The 18,663-nt window shown below is 40.7% G+C and overlaps 1 protein-coding gene across 6 annotated transcripts in view; it reads right to left on the bottom strand.

Annotated features, from left to right (window-relative positions):
• Positions 1–18,663, bottom strand: part of syt1a (synaptotagmin Ia) — a 124,173-nt gene that overhangs the window by 28,378 nt on the left and 77,132 nt on the right. For all 6 annotated transcript variants that reach the window (XM_008315374.3, XM_008315375.3, XM_017034380.2 and 3 more), the window contains one exon: positions 5,580–5,777. In XM_008315374.3, the coding sequence (XP_008313596.1) occupies positions 5,580–5,748 (169 nt within the window). In that variant the 5' untranslated portion in view covers positions 5,749–5,777. The remainder of the gene's footprint in view (positions 1–5,579; positions 5,778–18,663) is intronic.

Genomic DNA, 18,663 nt, shown 5'->3' with positions numbered 1-18,663 from the left:
CCGTTAACATATTTAATTAGCTGAGCCTCAAACCAGACTGAGGATTGGTTGTATTTGCAGAACCATAACGGTTCGAATCATCTGCACTGCTGAAACATGTCACGGTACTAACACATCAGCTTGACCTTGAGCAGAGCTTGGATATTTTGTTGGAGTAGCCTTCAGAATAGTGACGTAGCCCTAAGACGTCTCCATCCCCCGACGCTGTCGACGTGTCTGATGGAACACAACTTAAACATTTACACTGGACTCAGTGCAGGAACCTGGGTCTTATCTTATTCATCAAGAGCACGTCTTCCAGTGAAAGGCACTTGTGTGTTCCTTAATTAACAGAACCTGAGTCCCAGAAAGCAATAAAAGCATCTCCTAATTAACATGACTGTGTGAGTGTCTTTTCTCCAGAGAGAAATGGAGCAAGAAAGACTGAAAAAGAGGGGAACTGGCGGCGCCCGCTCACTCCGCACTTCAACTGCAGCCACTTATCTCTGGTTCCGCCATGTGACATGGCATGGAAAATAGAGTTTCTCCTAATGGGGCGGGGTTGCTTTTGATGTGTTTCACGTTTGCTGTTTCTCGTCACGCTCAAACCCTCGCCCCCCGTCATCAAAGTGTGGAAAAAACACAGCGTTAAAATGTGAATGAAACGCTGACGGAATTTAATCCCTCCTTTAATTCTGCAGTTTCATTAAAAGTCAGTAGAGGTTGTCACGGAAACAATGCAATGTTGTGATACATAAATAAAATATTAGTTTTTTTAGTAATGTATGGAATGCCTGCTTTGCCACTAGTGTAGTCATCGTAAACATCAGAGCAGAGTGTGAATCTGTAAAAACAGGTGAAACATTACCTATTCATAGAAACAAAAATCATGAATATTTTAAAGCCATGAAAAAGTTACGCTTTGTGTTAATAATACCTACATGGAAACATCATTTAAAAATTAGGCTCCATTCCTGTTGGACAGTGGCAACATTTTCAAACCAGAGGTTTTGTCTTATCAGGTATGATGTACAGTATGAGCTGTAGTCTCAGCATTAAAAACAAACTTTAAAAACAAAATTTCAATAGTTGACCTTTTTTATGCCCTTCAAGAGAAGTTTCCTTAAAGTAAAACAATGTGACAGAAGTAGGAGACAATATAGTAATATTCTGTCTGCTTTCACAGCAGGAGCTTTAAACCAGGGGATGAATGGTACCATGGACAGAGGCACTAGTCCTACAGGCAGAGGTACTAGTTCCATGAACAGGGACACTAGTCTCATAAATAGTATTATGGGTCGACAAAAGTCACTATGAAGAGAGAGAGAAACAGTCCAATATATGAAGACACTAGTCTCACTGACATCCAATATTCAGCAACCAACTAATACTGAACCAGCCCACAGGTCAAACCAGAGACTCCAGTCTAGTCTAGTCCCATGGACAGAGACAGTTGTCCTGAAGCATTAGGAACTATATTCAATCAAACACAAACTAAGGAAAGTTTAATTTCACAGTGAACATCCAGGTGCCGTGGCCTTATCCAACAGTTCATAAAGAACGGGCATTGAGTCTAACAGGCTGTATGAATAAAGGTGGACATAAATGACCTTTTGTGATTTTAATTGGAAAAGACTTTCCAATATTTTATTATAAAAAGGAACTTCTGTTCCACTTGGATGTGTGCTTTATACCTGTGTGAAGAGTCAGGGAATCTGTTTCAGATTTGAAGGTTTTTTTGTGAAAACTGTTCGACTACAATTTGCCCCCAATTCTTCCATTGTGACAAAACGACGGCGGTCCCACGTGACGTAAACTACTTTCGGCTAAATTATTGTCACACAAAAGCAGGACAATGTTCCGATGGAAGTCGACTTGAATGATCCTCAGCCTACAACATTTATGATGAGGTTGAGTCCAGATCAGTTTCTGTTTCCTCTGATTTTAATGTAGTCTCTAATTAATTGAGGTTTGTGTTTTTGTATTTGCTCTGTCCAAGTCACTATGTTAATCCGCAGCACATTACATTAACATAACAGTGTGAAGTGGAAAAGGGCTTAATGGATGCCTTCAAAAGTGTGTCTGTGCTTGTGCTTATGTGTGAATTACATCTGGGTAATATCCACTTCCAGCAGGCCACACTAATCCAATGTGACAGGACCCTGTTGGTCAATTAACCTTGACATTAGATCGTGTTATGCCTACGAGAGCTCCAGTCTGCCTGTGGCCTTTTAGCGACACAGCCTGTTTAAGCAAACAATACGACAGCAGCAGAGGGCAGTGTCCAAATGTTGGGGAAATTATTTTTTAACAGGGCAGTGACAATGGGTGGTACTACAAAATAAACAAACTACGAGACCATGAGCCTTGGTGGTTTTCATTTGTCAGATGTTTCTTTATCTCAGTCTGGAGTCAATAAGTCAAGATCTGAACAAGTCATTCCACCCAGGCGAACCAAGACCAAAATGTCGGGATATTTCTTTTAGCATTTTTTGAGTTTTTGAGTCGATGTTCTTCTATGCAGATGATGCCATTAATGACATCTAAAATATAATTGCAGCGCCTTCAATAAAATAAATGCTTTTTTACATTAGATTTTTTTTAACGTTTGCTGAGTCAGCTGGTCCTTGAGTAGTATATGTATATAGTAGTATATAAGTATATGAGGCACATATGCGATGTCAGTGAATCTAATCACGTCTCCAAATGTACTAGTTAGGTTTACAGACCAAACATATTTTACTCTTCTGTCACAGAGATTAAAATACCTAACAATAATAAATGTTCCAGAATGAAAATATCTTTTAAAATACATTTTGATTCATTAAAATTGAATATAATAAAAAGGAGATAATAGGAAAAACATGTCACCTTCCTACCAGTAAGATAAGTGTTGAAGAGTTGTCAGAGAAAATGCAACAACAGCCTCACCACCGGGGCAGTTGACAGTTCAGCACAGACAGCTTCAGCTTCAGCAGTTGCAGGGTTTAAATTGGGTTATAAGCCTGAAAGAACAGGGGCCGGGAAGTGAGTGACCGCGCAGCCTCTCTTTCCTATCCCCATTCTCTGCTTCCTGCAACCTGGCTCTCTCCAGACGGTATCGATATTCCACAGAGTAAACAAGTCTAGCGGGATTCATCATCAACTTTGCAGCAGTGGGCAGCGGACTCACTGCTTTTGGACTGAGAAAACAGTCATTCAAGAGTCTGAATAATAGATTCATTCAGATAATCAGATAAAAGACGTTCTGAAGCCTGTGGAGAAATAAGCTGTGGATACATCTAGACCTCCAGATAAGAAGGGAAGCAATAATGCTTTTCTAAAGATGGTGAAAAACATGTCAGGCAACATGAGGGGGAGAGAAAAACTGCCGCTTCCAAACCCACAGTGGATGTTGTTGATCGTTGATCCTGATTATCAACTCACTGTTCAAAAATAAAACTGTTATTTTGTTCCAGAGAACAGGACCAGATATACAGTACCTTCTGATGTAAAGAGGAGGCTTCCTCACTAGATCTCATTTGTTGATGAAATATGTTTTCTCTCTCTTTCACCGAAGCCATTTGCACACACACACACACACACACACACACACCACTGGATATACAGGTGCTATATTTAGATTCGTGTTGAAAACACAAAAGGATCCTCTGAGCCGTGCTTTATCTTAGATGATGGATTCACAAACATGTTCTCCCACACATCAAACTGCTGAGTTTTCATGGGATATAAGAGAGTGTGCTGGCCTGTCAGTGGAAAAATAACTAATAAAGTGGTGTCTGCACCAACAGGGATGCACAAACACATGTCGTTTTGATCTTCACTGTATTCAGAATTCACATACTGTACCTTTATACCTGAGTCTGACTTAAACTAATGAAGGCCAAATAGTTCCCAAAAAAACCCCAATACAACCAAAGAAAGGCGACTGTAGCACAGTCCAATGTACGACGTACAATCTGTGAATGTAAACAAAGCCGTCTTTTACGTGTAGCACCGCAGGACGATGTATTCGTCGCTCCGCTTGCAAAATTTGTTTTAATGCCAAACATCAGAGTGATGGAAGAAAGATTTTCACCGTATGTCGAGGACGTTGTAAACCGAGGACGTTGTAAACCGAGGACGTTGTAAACCGAGGACCTCCTGTACTCAGTGGTTTGGGTGTATTTTTAAATCAGGGATGAAAACAGGCCCAAGACTTGACTGTATTTACATAAAATCATACTATATTAAACCTATTTATTGTAAAGAAAATGAAAAGAAAATTAATTTTATACTACATTTCTCAGACTGTTTTTGTTGTAATAATACCCACATCTCCCCATGCAGATCAGTTAAGTGTTTCTGAATACAGGGTTTCACTGTTAGATTTGTTCTTTAACAATAAAAACAATAATAAAAAAAACACCTGAAGATGTGCTTTGACGCCATATACTGTACGCTGAAGTCTCATCTCAGTTTAAATGTCAGTGGATATGTGAGGAGTTTTAACTGTCATCGTGTAAAGACAGTTTACAAAGTTACACTTTAGTTACTGCTAGGAGAGAGAGGCACGGATCACACCAACTATGAGCAGAGGTGAAGAGGAGGAGTAAAGACTCTTCATCCCACCTCTGCTCTGCTCTGGAACAAAGCAGACATATTTGACTAAATGAACGACATCAACGAGTCACGAGTAAAAACGACGATGGCGGCCGCGGAGCAGACTGCCAAACAGTTGACACACTGCTGCCAGATGTGTATTTTCCAGCCGAGGTGTCAAATCTATTCATTGTGGTGACTCCAGCTGAGCGTTAAATCCTCGGATTTGTTTTGATTCAGAAGCTTCAAATAAAAGGAGACATAACTGTTTCACTGGATATAAAAGACGCTTTGATATTATTTTCTTTTTTCATTTTGTGCGTCATTGACAAAAGTTCACTCGATGCTCCTCCTGAAGCTTTAAAAGTCCAGGTCAGACCAGGACCAGGATGAATTCACTGAAGGGTTTTTGTTGATCAGAGAAATCATTTAATCAGGTCCCAAACCTGCGTCACACAGACGGCTGAGGTTCCTGTTGTGCTGAAGCATTAGCAATAAATACTCTGTTGTTGCAACATCCTGTGCATTTGAACTTCAACTTCAACTTCAACTAATTGTTATTTTGCATCACAACAGGGAGCAGTAAGCGCTCAAATAGACATTAATCAAAAGTAAAAAGACTCAAAATCTTCTTAAAGAGGCTAAACAACAAAATAGTTATTTCACACACGTCAAAAATGTTTTTATTATTGGTTTATCAAAAAAACTGTGACTCATGGTTGTCACAGTTAAAGGGACTGTAATTGTTTTTGTATTTATAATGATTTTTTTATCATTTGAAAATACATATTTGAAAACTGTTATTTGAAAATAAATATAAATATATTAACAATTTATATATGTAATATATTTTATATAACTTTATTTAATAACTACCGTATTTTATTACCAAAGAAAAAATATAATGTTCATGTATGAATTATTTATTTTTATAAGTGATGGATTTTTCCATGTACTGTTTTTGTTATGTTAGTCAATAAATAGGAAAAAAATAACTAAATAAAACCAGAAACACTCACGTGGGATTTTGTTGAGCTCATTCATGAACTTCTTCTTCAGCTTGGAGAAGGCCTCGTCGTTCTCTCCAGCTCCTGCTCCACCCACGGTGGTGTTGGAGCCGGCCGTTAAGGACGAGGCAGTGGTGGGCACGGGCGCCGCTGCCAGCGCCTCCCTTCGACTCTCACTCATGGTGGTGATGCTGGGCGGCCAGACAGATGCTGGAAAGAGAAGAGAGAGAGAACGAAAAGTCATGGAGAGGGTTGGATGTTGTTTTTCTTTCTATTGTAGTGTAGCAGACCTATGTCAACGGCATCGACGCCGGCGTCGCCCTGCTCAGATGACTAAGTTGACGCAAGGCCTGAGAGCAGCTGCTGCCTCTGACTGAGTAAACATTAGCTGTGGTCCAGGATGAATTGGCCAGAGCAGTGAATTCAGAGCGGAGCTCCTCGCTCAGGCTGCAGCTCCTGATTAACATCAAACAGCGGAGCTGGAATGATTATTTATTAGCCCCGAACATCACAGGCAGTAAATCTCACCACTGCCACTGGCTTTCTATTGAATCTCTGCTCACACAGAGTACAGTGAATACAGACAGATAGTATTACAACACAAAGCCTATCACGCCCGGCCCTTTATAGACAACAACAGCATTTATATTAGATGCATTCAGGAGAGGAAACTAGATTTGTTGACATCTCTTTTGACCAACTTAGATTGCTTGCTAACATTAAAAAACAAAGTCACTGAGCTGTGGATAAACTATGACTACAAGGGTTTTAAAAACCTGATCAGATTGAATGCATTTTGATTGTCCCAATACCAATTCTCCTTTAGGTGTCAGTGTGTGTCAGTATAAATAGTGTGTACCACATACAGTATGTAACACCAACCCAAACTACACTGAGGACCAAGCAGGTGATTGCTTATAGACAGAAAACAAACAAAATGTCTTCAAAGAGACACTGTGGACACATTTATCAATTCAACTAAAGATTTAATAATTCATTAAAAAAGATAAAAAAGTACACTAACCCTACCAAAAATACTCAAATTCACATTCAGGAAAACAGAACCCTGTGCAGGTGCCTCATCAAAATACATTTTTGTTTCTGATAACACGAACACAGCTGCATGTTTGATGGCTTGGTGTTCATGTTTGTTTGCTGTGGGAGGGCCAGATCAGCACTGTTATTATTTTTTTTTATTCCTTCCTTCACAGCATCTTTGTCTTTCACAGACAGATGTGTTGATGATACGTCATGTGATTGACTGCTACAGGAAGGAAAAAGCTTGGAAAAACAAACTGGTAATCAAAGCAACAACATGATTAAAAAACATGATTCAGTGAATAATTGAACAGAGCTTCTGTCTGTGAACAAAGCAGCATTTGGTCACCTCCGTCCTCTCAGCCCCAGCCTTGGTTACAAGGACGCCTACACATGTCCGTGTTTACTCAGCCTCCCATTGGCTTCCCTTTTATACACGACAAGGTTAGAGGAGGCTGTGGAGGCTGAGGCACGGAGAGCTACACTCAGCAGAGACAGAGATACTTCAACACAGGCCAAGACTTTTAACAGAGCACAATGATGCACCGCAGAGTGCATGTGGGAGGCCTCTTCTATAGAAGGGAATTGATCATGTCTTTAGTCAATAGATCCCTTGATCTCTGTTGTTGTGAGGCACAGAAATAAATGTGAAACATATTAAGATTTACAGAGCTGAAATGATCTGACGATCTGCAAAAACAAAGAGGAACATGAAGTCACGGCAAGGTTAAGATCACGAGACTGCAGGAGCAGAGGAGCATCTGGAGGACATCTTAGAATAGTGGCCAATCATTTCAACAGTTTCAAAAGATGATAAACACACGGAGCGTCAGGACAGCAAAAAGAAGAAGTGAATGAACTCTAAGTAGTAACTATAGTAGGTGTTAAATGTGATGCAGCAGGACTGTCATGATGACTGGGTTCTCTGTGTCATTTCCTTCTCAGGTTTATTCACGATGTTGATGTATATATATTTGGTCTATACTGGAGATGTAGCCGAACATATTGTAAGGCGTTACATATATTTACTGTATATTTTTACACGCTGGTTTGGAGATGAGTGAATACACAAAAGACAAATAACTCAAAGTCATTTTTATGTAAATGACAGTGTGAAGTAAAACCCTCTCAGACATGCAGAATCAGACTGGGTTTTCATGAATAATAAAAAAATTGTTTTCCTTTTTGCTTTTGTAAATCTCCTGCTCCACAGTCTGTGTATAAAATGTCAAACAGAAGACAGGAGCGGTGCGAGCGGGAGACACCCCACCGCTTCTGTTATGCCTCTCACCGTGGGGGCCTCACATCACTCGCAGAAATGAAACATTAATTCGGCCCATCTTTGCACCTTAATGACTACTTGCCCATCGGAGCGCAAGTTGATGACTCTCACATCATCTGCACCGTCGGCACGGCTCACAGCAGGAGGCTCTAAAAACAGACAATCTCATTTGGACTCAACCTCTCCTTATTTACGTTTATGGTAAAACCCTCCAGTAGAGTTAACCTCTGTTCTTCCTGTTGACAGATATTCATACTCTACTGTACAACTGTGATTTGATTGGCTTTTACAGACGGGCAGGCGTTTTCATACTGCAGCCCACTGATAGTTGTTTCATGACTTGTGACAACAACAAAATATCTAAATTTAAAGGTAAATGTACACAGGAGATACAATACCTTTAACAACTTGATCTTCCAAAGTAATTCCTGTTACCACCACAGGTACACAGTGCTGTCTATATCTGTCTTTATTGGAAGTAAGAACTACTAAATTGTGGAAAATACAACCAGTAGGTGGCACTATTACAACATACACCATCCATCTATCCATCCATCCATTTTCATCCGCTTATCCGTAGACGGGTCGTGGGGGCAGCAGTCTCCACGACCGCCACCCAACTCACACTGCCCCGTACCAACCCCCCTGAACCTTCCTGTGGGTGGTGAGTCCACTGGAAGGCACCAACCGCCCTAACTGGGATTCAATCTTGCCCAGGAGGTGAACCCTGGGGTCCCACACCAATGACAGAGAGCTATGCCATATATAAATACATACATACATACATATATATATATGTGTATGTATATATATATACTCAGCTGTTTAATTTCGCATAATAAAAACATCAAAATAAATATGATTTTGTCCGCCCCCAGCATGAAAAACCCCCCACAGGGACCCGCCCCTTACTTTGGGAATCCCTCTCAGCCTGAGCTTCCACATGTTTTAATGTTTTTTTCCTGAGCAGTTCACAAACTAATATCAGTTCATTTTCAGTCTTAATTTTTAACCTCCGTAGTCATTCCTTCCTCCACGCTGCTGCTGAATGCAATAAAACGCTCGTTCCTCCACCCTTTTTACCGCTAAGGTGTAAAACCCCAACCCAATTAGAGCACAGCCAGATGGCCCAGCAGGTCCCCAACCACAGGCGTGACGCTGGCAAACGGCTGCCGCCTATCACCTCCATCTTCCGCTCTGTTCTCTAACTGGGTCAGCTCTCTCTGTCCTTCCTCCATCTCCTCCGTCATCCTTTCATGTTTTTCTGTTCCACTGCTCTCCTCCACCCCTTGATTCTCATCCCACTTCTAACGTCACGCTTTATGACGGATGCATAAAAGCCGGCAAACCCGTTCTTTGAACCATAAAGGAAAGAAAGGGGTCCATTACTGCTGGCCTGAGCTCAGATTTGGACGGTGTGCTGGTATCAGGTGGACGCTTCTCCTTCCTGCTGGTTGCACTTCTGGCCATTCCTCACAATGTGCCCGGTGTCAAATCTCCTGCCGTGCGAGGAAGCGATCAAGCTGCCAAGAGCCAGGTCTGAGACACTGTTCATTTTGTCAACTAATTTTAACACAGCCCACAGATGACAGCGGAGTAGGAGTAGGAGCGGAGTTAATCTACCAGTAAATCACTAATTCAAATTCTTTATCAAGAATCATCTGCTCATTATCACTTGCTCATTTTATTTCAAACTAATCTAAAGTAGGTCAACAAATGTAGGCATTTAAGGTCCAATGTTCCAAATGACTAATTCTAATGATTATTCTAAGGTTTAAAAACTAATGTTGGAAATTCTTTCCAGATTTTTCACAAAGCCCTTTTAAAATACTGAAGCTGTTTACGAAATTTATGAAAAATGGGTTTCAAAACCAAGCCCAAGGTAGAACAGTGTCACCATGGAACCAGATGTGGTGAGAGTAGGTGGAGGTCAAGTGGAGTGAGCGTCTTTTCATGGATCGGTTTTCTAAATTAGGATGAAAGCTTTTGTTTTGTTTCCTTTAAAAATATACTGAACAAAGTGCATCTACAGGAACCACATCGAAGAAAAGGCTCCAAAATGACAGCGTTCAAAAACAAATGTAGAGTGGGGACTGTAGAGTTCACTTGTAAAAGTCAATCCATACAAAATAATTCATCCTCACTTCAAGTGACGGACGTCACGTTTAATGGACTATAATTGCCGCACTAAAATGTCAGCCTTCAGAATTGCTGTCGTTTAGAGGCGTCCAGTTATTAAGACTGGAGTCACTGTTGTGTTCTGACGCTTTTGACGGAGGAAGAGACTAATTGCTCCGCAAACCGCCTCAATGCAGGTGAATCCGAAGCTGCGCAAGGCACACACTGACCGAGCGCCTTAGTGCTGGATCAATGGAGTCGATCAATGGAGAAGACGTTTCACCAGAAGGTGTTGCAGAGTTTGAGCGAGGATCTTTAAAGATTTGTAATACATTTAGACTAGTACTAATGACTAGTGAAATCAAAGACTTGTGTTTGCATATAGAACAGAATTCTTCATCAACAGGTTAAATTATAACATTGAACCAAGGCAGATTTCAGGAGTTTGAATCAGTCCAACTCCAAATACAGCAGACTTGTATCTCTGTCAACAGTAGTGACTCAGATGCTTCAACAACAAACAGACCATTTGTCATTCAGGTCTGGTCTACGCCACCATGGCCACCCAGCTAAATAGGGTTTTTTTGTTGTCATTGTTGTCAGCAGACATGTTTTCAAGAACCATTCTGGTCTTACCTTGGTGATTCAAGCGTAAAAGTACCGTCAACATGATCAAAGTGCAACATGAAGGATAAAAAAAAAAGTTTGTGTGGGAGGAATTCTCCAAACTTTTCTGAAAGGTCCCTGAATGGGTTGTTTTTCTGCACGCTTTCATGTTCATTTGTTCTTTCAAAATGCAGAATTCAGACCAATCAGAAATTTCAGACTTTCTTTTGTATGAAGAATAACTACAAGGGCATGATTTTTACTGATTACTAGTTGGCAAACAGAGTTGAGTTACATACATCGCAGTGTTGGACTGGAATTCTGATGTAAGTCGTGAAACTATCATAGACATATTTTTTCTAGCTCTGTGGTAGGGACCTGTTAAAGTACCAAATAAATCACACCAGTTCAAGTGTCAAATCCTGAACCTGAACATGGAACAAACTCCAGATCAATCTGTGTTTAGTCTTTCATTCATGTTCTCAGTCAAACAGCATCAGCGTCAGTGTTTGTGTCAGTGCTGCTGCTGATGCAGTGGGAGCACGTGTCAGACACCAGACCAAGTCTACACACTAAACTGACAGGGGACGGAAAGAGGGAAAAAAAAAATCATCTTCAGAAACCGTCCTTCTGCAACGCGTGCCAACGTGTGTTCAGGTTTGAATCCCTGGCCAAACTTTGCTAAATTGGAAGAGTTAGTGAACTGGCACATTAATTATAGCCTGTCAATCACCTACACACTGCTGTCGGCCACATGGCTGTTGTGTCTGGTCAGAAGAATCCACACACACACACACACACACACACAAGTGGGATGAATACATAAAGTCAGGAACGGAGCAGAGATCAGAGCCGGCTTAGAGGAAGACACAGAGTCACTTCTCACTGCAGCCTCCTTATTCAGCAGCAGCCAATCTCAGGAGGGGAACAGAGGTGGAAAAAAGTTATTAACCCTGCTTTGTAGAGGGGGCAGAACAGCTCCATTAAACCCCCAGCACAAAGATTGCCCCGCTTTCAATTACAGCTGCCATAGACTGAGGAAACTTAGAGAGAGCCAGTGCTTGTTGTCTGCTGTGGATGTGGATTCAGGGAGTCCAGATTCCAGATCACACTTGGAGGATTGATGAATATATTCACACTTAATGAGTCAAGGGGTAAATACAATAAATGTCCTTTTGTTCTTACTTCTATAGTATATGTATATGAAAGTCTAGACCAGCCTTGTAGCTGCCTCTGTTTCAGTCTTTACAATCCAATGTTTTACAGATATTTTTAACAACTACGTTCTAGTCTTTACTGAGTCGATCATGCAGCATCATCTATTATCTACGTTTCTTCTTGACAGAATGCTACGTCCAGAAGTGGAAGACTGTGCAGCCAGTTTGACTGTGGTCAGAAAAGCACCATTACTGACAAATAACCTCATATGAACTGTTGGGAATCTGTCAACGGCCAGAAAAAAATAAAGAGACTGACTTTAAATTCCATATCCAACCACTGGCTCCCTCTGTTTTGCTTCACCTTCTGCATTTATCAACCTCTAACCCTGTTGCTAACCTGGCTGTAAGGCACAAGGGGGCAGTGCAAAGGGAGGTCGAGGGTTAAGGCTAATACAGCAGCGCCCGTGGGGGTCCTGCCTGGTACGATCAGTCTGATGTGGAGGGGGGGAGGGGGGGCGGGGGGCAAAGCCGGGGGCCACTGTCAGAGCAGATAGGTGAGTCATACAGTTAAAGGGAAGTTATTTGCTGCTCCCACCACCAGCCTCCAGGATCAGCTGACAGAGGAAACTGAAGGATGAGAGGGCTCTGGGGGGCGGGGGGTCATTGGATCATTCATCCCCTGTATTGTTGCATATAATGTTTTGATTTACTTTTGTTATAGATTTTTTGAATGCCATACCACTGCTGTCCAGCAGGGACTGTCTCCAATAAAAAAAAATTTTAAAAAGTATTTGTATTTGAAATACTCCGTCACATACTTTTCTCTGAAACACATAAGTGCAGGGGTCTCACACTCTCAAACTGAAGGGGACATTCATATGTGAAGGGTTTGTGGACCAAAAGTGACCCTCAGACTTCAAGTTTAACACCGCTGCTTCAGTGGATGGGGGGGTGGCTGAAAAGGTGGTTGTTTGTGAAACCAGATGTTTGGACGTAAGAAGGCCTGGATCTCTGCTGAAACACAAAAATCCCTTTGACGTTAGTCATTTTCTAAGGCGTCCATATTTATAAAGCCACATCTCCAGACCTGTTAATGTTAATCCCAAACAGTCAGCACTTGAAGTGCTCTTTCCAAACACTTGGCAGCTGACCTTTAAATTCTGCTAAGAGTGTGAAGCTAAAGGGGTTTTGTAAAAATGTGCCTCTGGATTGAGAAAGGATCAGATTCAAATACCAAAAGGCGACAAGGTGTGGGACTGAGTCAAAACAAAGATTTACCTGTACTTAAAGAAAAAAAAAAGAATTGTTTACTCATTAAAGACCTCGGACTGTGTCTGACTGAGCCTCTGGGAAGGAAGGAGGGACCGTGTGAGTTTGAGCTCCTAACAGAGTACGTCACGCAAGAAACAAGGAAGAAAATAAAATAAAGAACTGAGGGGATGTTTATGTCTGAAAAATGACACACATGAACACAAGTCTATTCATGTTGGGTGAAAAATCATTCCCACTCAACACAGTGATTCAGTTTGTCATCTTGTCCAGGAGGCCTTTGTCATTGACGCCCTCGCCCCGAATCTAATGAACACTTGCAGCAATTTGTGTGTCAGATTCTGTGATACAGTTGGTGGATGTCTGGACCGCTCCTGCATCTTCTTACCTTTAAATTACACGAACACTCGCACTAACAAAGTTAACAATTTCTCCCTTTAAAGGCGTCACAGAGTGATGTGGCAGTGCGATTACAAGGTGACGAACTTCAGAAATAACAGCGTGTCAAGACCATAACAGGCACTGGTGAGATCAGAGCAGCGTCAGCTCACTGTTCTTCTCTTGTTCTTTTCGTTGACGTCTACAGCACGACGTAACGAGATTTTCGACATTCAGAACTCTTACCGTACGTAAGTACCAATGTCCCTCACCTACACTAACGCAGCAGTAACATCGTAATCTCAGACATAAAAACATCAGAAGAGTCTGACTTACACCCGTGAGCCACAATGATGGGCAAATTGTTCCAAAAAAAAAAAAAGAAAAAAAAACAACACACAAAAGAAAGAGAGCAAACGTAGCCCAATCCAACTGTATTTCATACAAACGCCAAATGTAAACAAAGCCATCTTTCAGGAGTCAATTACATTCCGCAAAATTCATTTTTAACATAGTAAACACTGTACGTCGACATGATGGAACGGGACTGTTTTAATAAATTGATGGGTGATAGCAACTGTATCTGTTTATGTACACAAACATGTTTGAATCTAAAATGAAAATCTCTCCAAATGTTACTTGATAATGACATTTAAAAAATCGTTATGTTTCCTTCTTTCATGCCAGTCAGAAAAAAAAAATATTCAGATCGTTGTGGAGTTCAGAAATCTCTGTAAACAGAGGAAAATGGATAAAGCAACGACATATTTATATTTCCTTCTTTCATGCCCAGTCAGAAAAAAAATATTCAGATCATTGTGGAGTTCAGAAATCTCTGTAAAAAGAGGAAAATGGATAAAGCAACGACATAAAAGACTTACTACCTTCTGAACCACATTTTATGAAGTTGTATAAATATGCAAAATGTTCCATATAATGCACTGAAGGAGACAATTTAACCTGCGATAGGGATGGGGTTTTTATTTTTGTCTTTTTTCCCACTGAACTGGAATAAGCTGTCAGATCACATCACACTGACACCATCATTTAACACAATAGTCTCCCTGAATCCTACTCCAGGCTGCGAGAGCGAACGAGCGAGAGAGAGAGAGAGAGAGCAGCTTGACAGATAACATTGTGAAGGTTGAGACGCTGAAGTAAACAGGCATTGTGGCCGACAATCTTTCAGCTTATCGTTCGCCGTCGGCCCCCGCCGAATGCTATATTAGCAGCAGTTCTGATTTCCTCATTTGGTTCAATCTCATTTGCAGGCTCGCTGTTATCCACGTAACTCACCGGTGGTGTGAAAATGTGCAGCGGGCAGCGAGAGACTGAATATTTTTGTCTGTCACACATACATTTCTCTCTAACACTTTGAAATGTGTCCTCTCTGGAAGCTCAGATGTTGCAGCAGCGCAGGTGTTATTGGATTTTTAGCCACAGAAATGTACATATGGGCCCACGCTTGACAGAAATGAATGGCATCAGAGAGATTCCTGTTCCTGTGAGCAGCCAGTCTATAGATAAGGATCTGGAGCAGCCGTATCAAGGCAGGCCATGAAATTGGGTTGAAATTGCCCTTGAATAACACAGTGTGCAGCCATAACACTGAGATATAAAGATGGAGTTTGGAGACGCACGGTCGACATTATAGAAAGAATCAAATGACACCGAATCAGACGACGGTTGGACGGTTGGGCTGCCGTCAGCACAGACGGCATACGGAGTAAAACCATCAGCTTGACGGAAACCGATCACTTTGAAAAAAATCTATGTGACTATATCAAAGAAGATTTGTCATTTTCTTTTGTCACGGCAGGCGATTTGTCGCCACAAAACTGTATCTCCTGACGCGTCCATTAATTCTCAGGGGCTACGCTCTGTCACGGTCTCCAACGTTCATGTCCATATAAGACACAAAATGGTACGGCAGTCAAATGATTCAATAACCTGATCACACACTGACATGTGCTAAGGCGCAGGATCAGATTTAACAGGGTGAATGTTTGTGAATACAATTCAAACATATTTTTTTATTCTGATAAATCACCATTCATTCATTATTGATCAATATTCATACATTTGAAAAGAAACATTTTTTTAAGTGAATGGCAGAAACATAAATAAAAATGAATGTGTTTAACACATTTGTACCTTATGTTTGTATCCAAATGTCAAGACGAATACGTAAAACTATCGCTTTTTCAGCTTCATAAAGATGGTGGATTTTAGTCATACCCTTACTTCACACTGGCTTATAGAACACATTATTTATTGGATATGAAGTGGATGTTATTCTGCTCGTGATATAAAATCCATTTTATATCACTAATACATACTAACGTTAGGCCCTTATTACATTCTTGGCAGTTTCCTTGACTGTTCCTGTTTTCATTCATGCACAAAATGATTTCAGAACTTTGGAAAATCCATCACTGCACTTCATTCAGGCACAAAGTGATTCCAGAACTTTGGAAAATCCATCACTGCACGATCGACTCCAAAATGTTTCAGCTCAAACCATCATCAACAACATATCCCTAAATCTCATTTGTACTCACGCGTATTTTTCTTCAAAACATTTATGGGTTTCACCTTTAAAATAATGACTTTTAGTGCTTTTATCTCCCAAAAGCACGCTTTGTTTTGTAGGCACAAAATTATGAAAGTGTAAGAGAACAAACACCAAAAGAATCAACAACACAACATGTCCTCAAGTCATTATTAAAAGATTGGAATTGCTGCGTATCGATGATTTGATTTATTCACGCCAGCATTATGCAAAAATTGTTTCTGGAAGCCATTCTCTTAATGAGACGGTTTATCCACACAGACACGAAGCTCTGAACCAATCGCTCTTATATAAGACCTTAGAACCCAAACATCTGTCTGCAGCTGTGGCTCCAGGCTCTGATGAAGATGTTCTTCCACGGCCTCTGAACGCCAACATGATAATTATCACTGCCAACTGCGGCCAAGCCCAAAGCGGACTGTCTGTCCACGCTGGCGTGCCCCAGTCTTGCTTGAGTGATTTCTGGGCAATACCCAAGTCTGTGGTCCAGACAAATGAGGTCTACGGGGGCGGTGTTATTAGAAGATTAGCCACATTAGTGTTTATCCAAGACAACACCAGTCAAAAAACACAAATCAGTGGTTTGGGTGAAGTTGAGTTCAAATATCAACTTGATTTAAAACATGGTCTAGTTTACCACCGTACAGTCTTAGTGATTCATGTCGATTCTACAACAGTAACAGTTAGTCTTATTTTGCAAAAATAAGGCTTTAGAAAAATATGCACAAATCCAGACAAACAAAGGAGCAAATTATTTTGCATGTTACAGTGTAAAATAAATTTAATTATGAAAAAAATGAAAAAAATTTGTATTTTTTATCAACTTCAAAAGCTTCAAAAACAATCTGGTTTTAGGAGATACTCTACCTACTAAAAAAAAAAGCCTTTTTATTTGTGTTGGTACAAATCAAGATCAATCCAATCCATTCAAACATGATGTGAATGCATTTATGTTAAAATAATTTAGGCATGTTGTCCAGCAAATTTTATATCGTCTCCTTTTATGATTAGAAATGTAGAAAAATATAAAGAATTGATGTTCCAAAACAAGAAATTTAAAGAACCTCAAAAACCTCTTGACATTGCATTAATATTGACAGGACTCCACATTAGTGCACTGCACAATTCCCACCAGTGCTCGTTTTCACTCTCAGTTCTCCGGCCAAGTGATCAGTATCACTGAGTAAGTAGCTTAGTTGCCCTTGTACCTTTGAATTAGCCTCGAGCAACCGACCGAGATAAGGAGTAAATCAAACAAATGGGAAACAGAAAAAAAAAATCCAATTACTTCACTAATTGAGATGCTGAGTTTTTGAACTATCAGTCTGTGAAATATTTATGTGAGCTGTGAACACATTGAACACATTGATGTGTTCAGATTGTTTTCCTTCAGGACAAGCGCAAGACGAAGGATTTACATAGGATTAAAGCAGTTCAGCACTGAGTGGAAAGTGTTTTAATGGATTCAGTCTTTGTCTCTCAGTTTCCTCATAATTCAGGATTATTTACCAACTCAAAGAATCTCCACCGTCAAATGTTACTGCGTCAAACTCCAATCTAGCTGCTTTGCACTGAACTGCCTGTGCCACACCGTCCTGTCAGAGTGGATCAGGCCCAGACTCAAACCCTCCATCCGCAACCAATTTCACCAGCCATCTTAACTCCATGTTAGGCTGTTGAAATCCCCTCCTCCTCCTCTCCCTCTCTCTCTTTCAGTCACAGCATCTCGTGAGTCACGAGGCACCTGCCGTCTCCCCGCTCCCATTTATAGACGCTAACGCTCTCGCAAAAGAAGTGTGACGATTCCACGCAGATTCAAATGAGATGTTCGCTCGTTCAGATGCTGCAGAAAAGATTTTCACAGACGACTATGAGCAAAGCGATGAAATGACAAACAGATGCTGCGAACACTTAAACCTTTTTTCTACTTCCTAATGTTCAGTAGTGATCCTTATGCAACACTTAAAGTCAACTGCTGGAACATTCATACCACCAGCATGATAATAAACCAACAGTTATAGGTTTCACAGGGCCGTTGATGAAAGCCAATGAACCGGGAGCGCCATCTCCAGATGTTTGGTTTTTAAATAGTCTTGGCTCAAGAAACAAGTTATGATATGAAATCTGTCTCTGCAATGTTTCAAACAGCTGTAACCAGTAATTTGACTGTTCACTAACTTGAGTATAGAGATGAAGAGTGCCCCCAGAGGAAGGTATGCAGTTTGCAAATGACTCAAAAATCGTAAAATAAAAGGAATTAAAAAATCTTAAAATAAAAGATCATTGATTGGCATGTTTATAAGCAAAAACAACGCCTCTGACAGTAATCATGAAATCACTGTCTTTTGAGTAGAGGTCCAAGTCAGGACTTGTCGAGCTCCAGAGAGGAGACAACTGTCCATGGAAACAGTGACGCTTTTAAAAACCTGCTTTTGGGAGCAGAGCAGTCCAGCTGTGACGAAACGAAGAAGTGGAGTCTAACTGAATATCTACACACAACCACGTTTGTTTCTACACCAAGGATTTCTAAACAGATTCATTATTAGCAAAGAATGTCTGTAATTGTCAGATTTATATCCTGCTTTTTTTCACACATCTAACAAAAACCGATAACGCCGGAAATTTTAATTAGCTTTTTAATTACCTAAGCCTGAGTGGCATTTAGGAAGGGCG

Source organism: Cynoglossus semilaevis, chromosome 8 (genome assembly GCF_000523025.1).
Source record: "Cynoglossus semilaevis isolate Cse_v1.0 chromosome 8, Cse_v1.0, whole genome shotgun sequence".
NCBI lineage: Eukaryota > Metazoa > Chordata > Actinopteri > Pleuronectiformes > Cynoglossidae > Cynoglossus > Cynoglossus semilaevis.
Note: the sequence above shows the minus strand (reverse complement) of the source record. Positions and strands in the feature narration are given on the sequence as shown.